The sequence below is a fragment of the Dipodomys spectabilis genome, unplaced genomic scaffold, assembly GCF_019054845.1.
Source record: "Dipodomys spectabilis isolate Male_0828 unplaced genomic scaffold, ASM1905484v1 ptg000207l, whole genome shotgun sequence".
NCBI lineage: Eukaryota > Metazoa > Chordata > Mammalia > Rodentia > Heteromyidae > Dipodomys > Dipodomys spectabilis.
In genome coordinates, this window is record NW_024870884.1 from 10,342,967 (window position 1) to 10,355,049 (window position 12,083).

The following is a 12,083-nucleotide window of genomic DNA, read 5'->3' on the forward strand; positions in this document are numbered from 1 at the left end:
CACTCTACCACTTGAGCCACAGTGCCACCTCTGGCTTTTTTTTTTGTTTATGAGGTGTTGAAGAATTGATCCAGGGCTCCATGCATGCTAGGCAAGCACTTTACCACTCAGCCACATTCTCAGCCCCTTTTTGTTGTTTATGTGGAGATAGAAGGCGGACTTTCCTGCCTGTACTGGCTTCAAACTGCAATCCTCTAGATCTCAGCCTCCTAAGTAACTAGGATTATAGTGAGCCATCAGTACTCAGCTAATGTATACATTTTTTTGTAAGTAGTAACTAAAGTTGATTATTTAGCTAGTTTAGTAAAATAAGAAATAGTAAACAAAGTTGAAAATAAACTATACTACATAAATTTTGATTTCATTTTGCCAGTCCCTAACACGTGAGCAGAAAGAAGGCGCCTTCTCTAATTTCTCTATTTCTGAAGAGACTATAAAGCTTCTGAAAGGTACTGTGAATTTTAATGGATATACTGTTTCGTTTTGTTTTTATAAAACTCTTCTGCCTTTTTGACCAAAAGGAAAATATGAAAGATAACTTTAATTGCAGTTATTTCTACATCATCTTTCTCAGTATTCTGCTTTATATGTGCATATATCTCAAAAGTTAAGACCAAATTTTTTAATAATTTGGGGTAGGAATAACTGTAAATGTCATGAGGTAGTGAATCATCAGGCAGGTATGGTGGAAGCAAGATTGTCATTTTTCAAATGAATATATTTTTTCCTAATGCTAGTCTAAAGAAATATTTTAATGAAATCTCATTTTACAGGTCGAGGGGTAACATATCTCTTTCCTATTCAAGTTAAAACCTTTGGTCCTGTATATGAAGGAAAAGATTTAATTGCTCAAGCACGAACAGGAACAGGAAAGACATTCTCTTTTGCCATACCCTTGATTGAAAGGCTCCAAAGAAATCAAGAAACAATTAAAAAAAGCCGCTCACCAAAGGTAACGGTTCTAAGGGAGTAAAAGCTGTAAACATTAATGGAAAAGGACAGAGAGAATATACTATTTTTTTTTTCTTTTTTGGTGCTGGGGATAGAGCCCAGGGTCTCACACATGTTCATGACCTGAAAGAATATACTACAATAACACTAGTCTTTAATTCAAGTACTCCCAAGAGAGAAAAGCTAGATCTGTGGCATGAAGTAAAAATTTGGACCATGAAGCAAAAATTTGTTTATTTCACATGAGGAAATTTTGAACAAAGCTAAATGTAATAGTTATTGCATATTAATGTATATGGTTATAAATATGTCTCTGATAACTGTATTCTTATACCTTATTTTAGCAGCATGTACACTTAGATTTAGTTAGGTTTTCTTTTTAAGGTGCTGAGGTTGCACTCAGCCCTGAACTTGTTATGCAGGTGCTCTGTGAGTCATATCTCTAGTCTTTTTACTTACTAATTTTGTTTTTTTTAAATTTGTTGTGAAGGTGATGTACAGAGAGGTTACAGTTACATACAGATGTACAGAGGGGTTACAGTTACATACATAAGGTAATGAGTACATTTCTTGTTGAACATTGTTGTTAGTTATTTTTCAAACCAGGTCTTAACTTTTTACCTGGGTTGGCCTGGATTGTGATCCTCCTATTTACCCCTATTTACTACCTGTGTAACTAGAATGACAGGCACCTGCTACCACAACCAGCTGTTTTGGCTTACGGGGAGTTTTGGGAACTTTTTATTCATATTGTCCTGAAATCTGGATCCTCTTGAATTCAGCCTCCCAAGTAGTTAGGATTACGGGCATGAACCATTGTGCTTGATCTTGACCTTTGGTTTTAAACAATGAATTTTCTAAAGAGCTGTTCACTTATTTGGTAAATATGCAGCATTGCTTTTTTCACTGGTTGACTTTTTTATGAAGACTTATTAAAAGGAAATTGTTAGCTTCTGTAGTATTCGGATAGTGTAGATATGTCTTAATTTAGTAAAGTCAACTAACAAATACTGGTAGTATTTTAGCCTAAAATTTGACTTTTTTAGAACGTGTATGCACTTTAAGGTTTGTAAAAGTGATGAAGAAAAATTACTGCCTCATAATTTGAACAGGTATGATTGTTTTTTGAAAAACCCCTAAATAATATTACAGTTTAAAAGAATATTCACATGACTCAAGTCAAATTAAATCATAATGCTCTTGGATCAGCTATCCCATATAACACTGTGTTATATGGCTGTGTTGGCCTTCAAGACAAATTGTTTGGATATTTCTGTTTCTTGGGTGGAATTAGGAAAGTAATAGAAATAGGAAACACTCCCAAAAGTATTTTAAGAGAAGCTTTTATGTTGAAAAGATATTACTGGAGATTCTAGCTCTACTACTTTTAGCTATTTAATCTCGGGCAAGACTTGTAAATTCTTTAAGACTCAAGTTACTTATCTATAAAACTGGGATAATGCCATCTTACACTGTTTCTGTGAGAATCAAATTTAATACTTCATGTGAAGTACTAGTGTCCAGCACGGAGTGAACTTTTTTTTGTTTACTTAAATACTTATAAAGTATTTGTTCTGTACAGACTTGGTTTGAAATACAAGGAATATAGTGGCCCACTTGGTATAAGTCCCAGCCTTTATATTGTTGTTCTCACCACAATTTAGTAGTAAGATAGACAGTCAGCAAATAAGGAAATATTTTAGGTGGAATAAGTGTGAGGAAAAGCAATCAGGTGTGGAGGGATATAAAAAGAGATCTGGGAATTTCACTGAGAAACTGATTTTTGGATGAGGTCTGGCAGAAGTAGGAAATAATAAATATAAGCTATTGTTCTTGTTATGGTTACTTTTGTTGTTGCTGCTGCTGTTGTTTTGTTTTTGCAGTGCTGGGGATTGATCCCAGTGCCTTAGGTATTCTAGACAATTGCTTAACACTGAGCTGCACCCCCAGCCCTGTATTCTGTAAGTACCTTACTGAAAAACTCCTCTTAGGTTGACTTTACATAAGTCTTTAGAAAAGTATCTTTTGTTTTTAAAACCTCTTAGGTACTTGTTTTGGCTCCAACAAGGGAACTGGCAAACCAGGTAGCCAAAGATTTCAAAGATATAACTAGAAAACTTAGTGTGGCGTGTTTTTATGGCGGAACATCATATCAAAGCCAAAGTAAGTAAATATTTATGATAGTGCTAAGATGTGTTTCCTATTTAAATCTAAACAAATGAGGTGAAAGTATATATTTTACTTTTTACATATTCCTGGCATTTCTCTCCTCTCATAGTTAATCATATTCGAAATGGTATTGACATCTTGGTTGGAACCCCTGGTCGTATCAAAGATCATCTGCAAAGCGGCCGTTTGGATCTTTCTAAACTGCGCCACGTTGTGCTTGATGAAGTGGATCAAATGTTAGATTTAGGTTTTGCTGAACAAGTTGAAGATATTATCCACGAATCCTACAAAACTGGTATATTCTAATTGCAATAAGCACATTAGCATTTATTGTTTTATCTTAAAAGCTTGTTTTTCTTTACTTCCTATTTTTTATTACATTGTTCCCTGGTATTCTAACAAAACTAAAGTTATTCTTTCCCTAAAAAAGAAAGTACAGCTGTGTACTTTGTTTAGCTTCCTATGCTTTCTTCTGTGTATCTTTTATAATTACGAGATTTACTAACTTTCGCTAATTTTTTTTTTTTGGGTGCATCCTTAAATTCTCACTTTTCTTCAGAGTTCATTTGTCTCCATAATGCCCCAGTTCTAAAACATGAAACTTTTAGTAGTTGCAATGAAGTCTGTGTGTTAAAAATTGACCCCACGTTTGGAATTTTTCATTATTTCTTTGAAGCTGGGGGTGATTTTTAAGAGCTGATTATATCATGGGATATTAAAAAAACCATTTGCATTTTTTTTTGTTTATTTAAGATTCTGAAGACAATCCTCAGACTTTACTTTTTTCTGCAACTTGCCCACAGTGGGTATACAAAGTTGCAAAAAAATACATGAAATCCAGATATGAACAGGTTGACCTTGTTGGAAAAATGACTCAAAAGGCTGCAACTACTGTTGAAGTAAGTAGCTCCCCAGCATGATAGATACTAGTTTTTAGTTGGTATTTTATTTATTTTTGACATTTTTGAAGTTAAACTGGAGTTCTGGATACCTAATTAGACTTAAGCTCTTTTTTCCCTTAGTCAGAAAGATACATGTGTATTTCTATAGTATAAAACTGAGAAGCAGTATATAATAAATAGAAAAATAATAGCAGGTGAACAGGCAAGTCCTAAGATAAGGACCTATAAGCAGCCCTAGAGAGATTATTTAAAATGTAACAAAAAATAGTGCTGAAATAATTTGTTAACACTAAAGAAGCAGATCCTCATGCTACAGCCTATATCAAAACATATCTTGATGCCGGGCGCTGGTGGCTCACGCCTGTAATCCTAGCTACTCAGGAGGCTGAGATCTGAGGATCGCAGTTCAAAGCCAGCCCGGGCAGGAGAGACCGTGAGACTCCTATCTCCAATAAACCACCAGAAAACCGGAAGTGGCGCTGTAGCTCAAGTGGTAGAGCTCTTGCCTTGAGCTGAAGAGCTGAGGGACAGCGCCCAGGCCCAGAGTTCAAACCCCACGACCGACCAAAAAAAAAAAAAAACATATCTTGAACTATTTTTGAAAAATAGTTTAAATAGTTACCGGATCTCCGGAAAGGGGATGTGTTTCCAAATACAGAAGTCAGAAGAAGTCATTAAGGAACAGGTTGATTATGTGACTCCATAAAATGAAACCAAGAGTATATATTTTTAAAAGCTAAATTAAAGGTAGTATTTATAGTGTTTAAGACTGTCAGATGTATATTATATGTCATTTTTTTATTTAATAGATGTATATTTATTTTACATAGGAAAAGTAGAAGGCCAAATGAATAATAGTATATTATCTATAAAATATAATGCAGTGGTTAAAAAGAATGAATTTGAAGAAGTGATATAAACCAAATCATGTGAGTTTGATTCCTAGTACCATGGGGAAAAAAACCCAAACAATTATGGAATATTGTATGGAATCACAGTTTTAAAAAGCTTATATGCCTATAATATTCTAGCTACTGAGATCTGAGAATAGTGATTCAAAGCTAGTCTGGCAGGAAATCTGTGAGACTCTTATCTCCAGTTAGCCATCACAAAGTCAGAAATGATTGGGAGCTGGTGGCTCAAGCCTATAATCCTAGCTACTCAGGAGGCTGAGATCTAAGGATCATCCAAGGCAGGAAAGTCCATAAGACTACAATAAACTACAAATAAACTACAAAAAAAAAAGCTGAAGGGGTAGCTGTGGCTAAAGTGGTAGAACACTAGCCTTGAGTTAAAAAAAAAAAAATGCTCAGAGACAGCCCCCAGGCCCTTGAGTTGAAGCTCCAGGATTGGCACCAAAAAATAAATTAAACTTTTTTTTTTTTGGTCGGTTGTGGGCCTGAACTCTGGGCCTGGGCGCTGTCCCTCAGCTCTTTAGCTGTAGACTAGCACTCTACCACTTGCACCTCAGCCCCACTTCCGGCTTTTTCTGCTTATGTGGTGCTGAGGAATCAAACAGAGGGCCTCATGCATGCAAGGCAAGCACTCTACCACTGAGCCACCTTCCCAGCCCCAAATTTAAAAAAATTCTTAGTACTGCAACAAATCAAAAATATATATCTTATGCTAAATAGGTTCTTTAGGTATACATAAATGGAAAAAACAGGACCAAAGAAAGATAAATATCAAATAATGATGCGAAACTGAGCAAGGGGATAGTTACAGTGTCTGATGGTCACAGGAAGCTTTGTATATTTTCTAATGGTTAAAAGTTTTATCATAAGAATGTAAAAATAGCCATGCACTGGTAGTGCATGCCTATACCAGCTATTCAGGAGGCTGAAATCTAAGGATTGAGGTTTGAAGTCAGTTTGGGCAGAAAAATCTGAGACTGTAATATCCAATTAACTAGTAAAAAGCCAGAACTAGAGCAGTGGCCTAGGCCCTCACTTCAAGACCCAGTACTAGCGGCAAGAAAAAAAAATATTATAAAATACACCGGTAAAAAAGACTATTAAAGATATTTCAAGTATGTAAAAAAGTGAATAAATGGACACATAAGGAATCTGATGTACCTATTACTAAGTTTTATCAATGGTGTTTTCTATACTTGGGGTATATTCTTTGCCCCCCTGCATTTGAAGCATTTCATCCTTATTTAATTGTCTGCCTCCCTTTCTCTCCCTTTTAACCTTTCTCTTTCGTCTCTTACTCTAGCTTATTTATTTATCTCTTTTTTTTGGCATTGGTTCTGGGGCTTGAACTCAGGGCCTGCGAATTGTCCTTTAGCTTTGTTTTGTTGGTGATGATCTTGGGGCTTGAACTCTGGGCCTGGGAGCTGTCCCTGAGCCCTTTTGCATAAGGACGGTGCTCTACCATTTTGGGGCCACAGCTCCACTTCCGGTTTTCTGGTGGTTAATTGGAGATAAAGAGTCTCAGGGACTTTCCTGCCCAAGCCGATTTCAAACCATGACTCTCAGATCTCAGCCTCCTAAGTAACTAGGACTACAATTGTAAGCCATCAGCATCTAGCTGCCTACAAGACTATAATATAAGCACAGGGCTGGGATGTAGCTCAGTGGCAAAGCGCTTACCTAGCAAGTGCAACGTTCTGGGTTTGATCCCCAGTACCAAAAAAGAAAAGACAAAAAAAAAAGACTAAATAAGCACAAAACTAAGGGCCAATTCACAGGCCCAGTAGTAGTTCAAGCCCCAAACAGGCATGTGCACGCACACACACACACACACACACACACACACACACACACACACACACACACACACACACACACACACACACACACACACACACACACACACACACACACACACACACACACACACACAAAAAATACCTAAACAATATAAATGATACATAGTTATCTTTTTGTTGTTGTTGGTCAGGGAACTTGAACTCAGCCTGGGCACTGGCCCTGAGCTCTTTTGCTCAAAACTAGTGCTCCACCACTTTGAGCTACGGTTCTGCTTCCAGTTAATTGGAGGAAGAGTCTCAGGGACTTTCCTGGTTTTAAACTAGGACCCTCAGATCTCACTCAGCTTCCCTAGTTGCTAGGATTATAGGTTTGAGCCACTAGCACCTGGCAGCTTTTTTGCTCAAGGCTAATGGTCTACCACTTGAGTCACAGCTCAAGTTCTGGCTTTTTGGGAGTTAGAGAAGAGTCTCCTAGACTTTCCTACCCAGATTAGCTTTGAACAAAAGGCCTCAGATTTAGCCTCTTAAATAGCTAGGATTATAGATATGAGCCATCAGCACCTAGCCTTTCTTCTTTAAAAAAAAAAAAAAAATCAGTACTGGAACCTTAGAGATGCTAGGAAAGCACACTGTACTAGCCCATTTTATTTTACTTAACAAGGATCTTGCTGGGCTGTGGTGGCTCAAAACCCATAATCCTAGCTACTCAGGAGGCTGTTTTAAGTATCATGGTTCTTAGCCAGCCCAGGTAGGAAAGTCGATGAGACTCTTACCTCCAAAAAGAAGTGGAGCTCTGGTTCAAGTGGTAGAGCACAAACTTTTAAGCAAAAGACCTCAAGGTCAGCACTCTAGTCCAGAGTTAAAGCCCCCCGTATGAACACACACACACACAAAAAGAAAACAAGGATCTTTCTGCTACTGTAACTCTTGCTTGGGCTAGCCTTGAAATCTATCCTCTTGCTTCTGCTACTTGGTATCATAGGTGTATACCATCACTTCCAGGTAATTGTATATATTTCTAAAGGATAAATAGGCCTCTTTAAAAATAAACAGTCAAAATAGAAGAAAAATAGTTTTTTTGGTTTTGGTGTTGATATCAAACTTAGAGCCTTTCAGATGTGCAAATGTGTGTTCTCTCACAGAGCTACATCCCTAACCCTACTGTAATTTTTTTCATACTTTCCAAGTTCATATTAATGTACTTTGCTTCTTAATTTCAATATAGATTCAAATATATTTTCATTGTCACTAGCTGATAATGGGTCTTGGATCTTTTTTTTTAATGTACAGGTTTCTGGTTCTTATTTTCGTTATGCTTTTTGTTGGGAATAACATTGATTGTAGGAGATTTCTACAGTCTTAATTATGTTGATTTGTATCTCTGTAACATTATATAACTTGTTCTTTGTCTTCATTTTTCTGTGAGTTGATAGTTACATTATGATGCTTGATCGAATTCAGATTCTTTTTTTTTTTATTTTTTTGGTCTGGTCGTGGGGCCTGAACTCTGGGCCTGGGCGCTGTCCCTCAGCTCTTCAGCTCAAGGCTAGTGCTCTACCACTTGAGCCACAGCGCCACTTCTGGCTTTTTTCTTTTTGCTTATGTGGTGCTGAGGAATCGAACCCAGGGCCTCAGGCATGCAAGGCAAGCACTCTACCACTGAGCCACCTTCCCAGCCCCAGTTTTTTTTTTTTTTAAAGATGGTTCTGGGGCTTGAACTCAGGGCCTGCGCACTGTCCCTGGACTTTTGTGCTCAAGGCTAGTTCATCACTTTGAACCACAGCTCTACTTACAGTTTTCAGATGATAAAAGCCTTGCAGACTTTCCTGCCCAGGCTGGCTTCAAACCTGGATCTTTAGATAGCTTCCGTACTAGCTATGATTTTAGTATGAACCACCAGCACCTAGTTTTTTGTTTTTTTTTTGCCAGTCCTGGGACTTGAACTCAGGGCCTGGGCTCTATCTCTGAGCCTGTCTGTGCTCAAAGCTAGTGCTTTACCAGTTGAGCCACAGCGCCACTTCTGGCTTTTTCTGTTTATGTGGTACTGAGGAATGGAACCCAGGCTGCTTTTTCTGTTGAGATAGGGTCTCTTGTACTTTTTTTCCCCCAGGCTAGCTTCGAACCACAGTCTTCCTAATCTCAGCCTTCTACCTACCAGAAGATAGGCATGTTTGACTGAGTCCAACTACTGGTTGAGATGATGGTCTTGTGAACTTGTGCCCAGGCTGATTTCTAACTGCAGTCTTGATCTCATTTCCTGAGTAGCTAGGTGTGAGCTATTGGTGCCCTGCTTATTTTATTGAGATGGTGTTGATGTGTGTAGCCCAAACTGACCTTGAACCTGTAACCTTCCTGTCTCAACCTCTAGTGATTGGATTGCAAGCATGTTTTATTATGCCCAGTTAAATGTTTTATTATTTCCTTTATCATATAGATATAAATATGTCCATCTTATTTGATTTACTTAATTTATTTTGTCTTGTTTTGTCGGTCATGGGGCTTGAACTCTGGGCTTGGGTGCTGTCCCTCAGCTCTTCAGCTCAAGGCGAGCACTCTACCACTTGAGCTACAGCACCACTTCCGGTTTTCTAGTGGTTTATTGGAAAGAAGAGTCTCACGGACTTTCCTGCCTGGGCTGGCTTTGAACTGTGATCCTCTGATCTCAGCCTCCTGAGTAGCTAGGATTACAGGCGTGAGCCACCGGCACCTGGCTTTAATTTATTGTTTTTAAGTGCTAGAGATTAAACCTAGGGCCTGGCACATGTTAAGCTTGTGACTTACCACTATACTCCAGCATTTAAATTTTCAGAAGTCACTATACTTCCCCATAAGTATAAGAAGAATGTATATCTCTAATTAGAGCATAATATTTACAGTATTTTAAATTGAGTCAAAATTCACATAACTAAAACAATAATTTTTACAGTTCAGTATTATCTAGCACATTTGTGATGTATAATCACAATTTTATTTAGTTCCAAACTTTTTCATCACCCAAAAGGATTCCCTGGAACCACTTATCAGTTACTCTCTATTTCTTCCTTTCCTCAATTTTTGGCAACCACATGTTTTCCTCTGTCCTTATGGTATTTCATATAAAGGTAATTATGCAAAGCTAGGCACTCGTGGCTCAGACCTATAATCCTAGCTATTCAGTTCAAAACCAGTTAAGGCAGGAAAAATCCATGATTCTCTGTTTTTGTGCCTGTCCTGGGGCTTGAACTCTGAGCTTGGGTGCCATCCTTGAGCATTTGTGCCTTGACCACTTGAGCCATAGCTCCACTTTTGGTTTTTCTTTTTTTTTTATGATTAATTGGAGATAAGAGGCTCAAACTTTCCTGCCCATGCTAGCTTTGAACCACTAGATCTCAGCCTGATCATCAGTAGCTAGGATTACAGGCATGAGCCACTGGTGCCTGGCTTCTGTGAAACTCCTAATTCCAATTAACTATGAAAAAACCAGATGTGGAGTTGTGGCTCAGCCTTGAGCAGAAAACCTAAGAGAGAGCATAGGCACTGAATTCAACCCCAGTACTGGCAGAAAAAAAGAAGAAAAATTAATTATATAATATGAGATTTTGCGTGTGGCTTCTTTCCGTTATCATATTTTGAGGTTTTTAAAAATTAACTTTTATTGACTACACATAATCTACCTGAAGGCACATCTCTAGACATAATTGTACATATCTGCCTGACAAAACTTTACTATTTCAAAAATTACTACTTCTGTAATAATTACTTTGTGCTCATTACAAACACATATAAGTAATTTAAATAGTTAATTGTTGACTTAATGTCATATACAACTGATTTTAATTTTTCTATATTAAATTATTTGTGAATTTAAATTTAAAAAAATTACTTTATGGCAGTAGTTGGGTTTCAGCTCAGGGCCACAGGATTGCTAGACAAGTGCTCTGTTGCTTGAGCCCCCACATTCTGTTTTTTAATAAGATCTACATGCAGTTTGTTTAAATGTGTTCATATGGCATGTTAGCTTTCTGTTACTGGAGTAAATGCCTGAAATTTAAAAAAAAAGATTATGTTCAATGAAGAGTTGTTGTTCAGGTTTGACGAATTCACAAATGTAAGTAACTCAGGTATTTTAACAATTTGAACATTTTTGTCATTCCAGAAAGTTCTTTGTTTAGTAGTCCCAGTGTGTCTCCCACTCATTCACTTATGATTTTTTTCACCAGAGATTTGTTTTTTATTTCTTGTGTAAATATTTGGACTTAAAGATTTAAATGGAGCTGAGATAGTCTTTTTTTTACAGTCTCCCAGGAAGGCCAATTCTTGACCAGATAGAAAACATAAAAGAAATCATTTTCTGGTAATTTTGATGAAACAAATATCACCTTTTCTTTTCTCCAAGCATTTGGCAATCCAGTGCCATTGGTCTCAGAGGCCAGCAGTTATTGGAGATGTCCTTCAAGTATACAGTGGATCTGAAGGGAGGGCTATTATTTTCTGTGAGACCAAGAAGAATGTAACTGAAATGGCCATGAATCCGCACATAAAACAGGTAAGTCTTTTCATGCTTTCTGAGACTTTGGAGATGAATTATTAAGCAAAATTGGGACTCTTCTTGCTCATGGCTCATGGCTAGCTACTTAGGAGGCTGAAATCCGAGTATTGAAGTTTAAAGCCATTCTGGGCAGGAAAGTCCCTGTGAGATTCTTATTCCCAATTAAACATCTAAAACACCGAAAGTGGAGTTATGGCTTAAAGTAGTAGAGCACCAGCTTGAGCGAAAAAGCTTAGGGTATAGCACCCAGGCCCTGAATTCAAGCCTCATGACCAACAAAATATAAAATAAATGGTACTGCTCTTTGTGGACCAAACTTGTTAGTCATTCTCAGAATTGCATCTAATTCAGGAAGAACTTGTCTCCAGCCTCTGAAGATCCATGAAGTCAGAATAGATTTTTAAAAAAGTATGTATTTTTGAGGTTTTCAATGTGATGTTAGAAAGGAATTCTGTAAGTTCTCTTTTTTTAAGCTTTGAAAATGTGATCTAGAAAATGACCAACATAAAATGGTGTTGGGTAAAGTGGGTTAAGTAGTAGAGTACCTGCTTAGCAAACGTGAAGCCCTGACTTCAAATCACAGTACCATTAAAAAAAACAACAACACAATCATACAATTCAGTATACATGATGTAGAAAATGACTTATATAACTCTGGGCAGAGATGGGAGAGAGAGGCTGGGGGAAAGTGAAATAAGGGGTGACATTGTATAAAATATGAAATAACCCCTCTGTATAACACCTTATTAATAACAATAAAATCATATTTAAAAAAAACAACAAAAACTAGTGCAGTGACTAAAGTTTGTAATTCAATCTA

At 37.3% G+C, this 12,083-nt stretch overlaps 1 protein-coding gene across 2 annotated transcripts in view; it reads left to right on the forward strand.

Annotated features, from left to right (window-relative positions):
- Window positions 1-12,083, forward strand: part of Ddx50 (DExD-box helicase 50) — a 37,762-nt gene that overhangs the window by 7,856 nt on the left and 17,823 nt on the right. For both annotated transcript variants that reach the window (XM_042696375.1, XM_042696376.1), the window contains exons 3-8: window positions 374-449; window positions 774-952; window positions 2,997-3,114; window positions 3,230-3,415; window positions 3,874-4,019; window positions 11,111-11,260. In XM_042696375.1, the coding sequence (XP_042552309.1) occupies window positions 374-449; window positions 774-952; window positions 2,997-3,114; window positions 3,230-3,415; window positions 3,874-4,019; window positions 11,111-11,260 (855 nt within the window). The remainder of the gene's footprint in view (window positions 1-373; window positions 450-773; window positions 953-2,996; window positions 3,115-3,229; window positions 3,416-3,873; window positions 4,020-11,110; window positions 11,261-12,083) is intronic.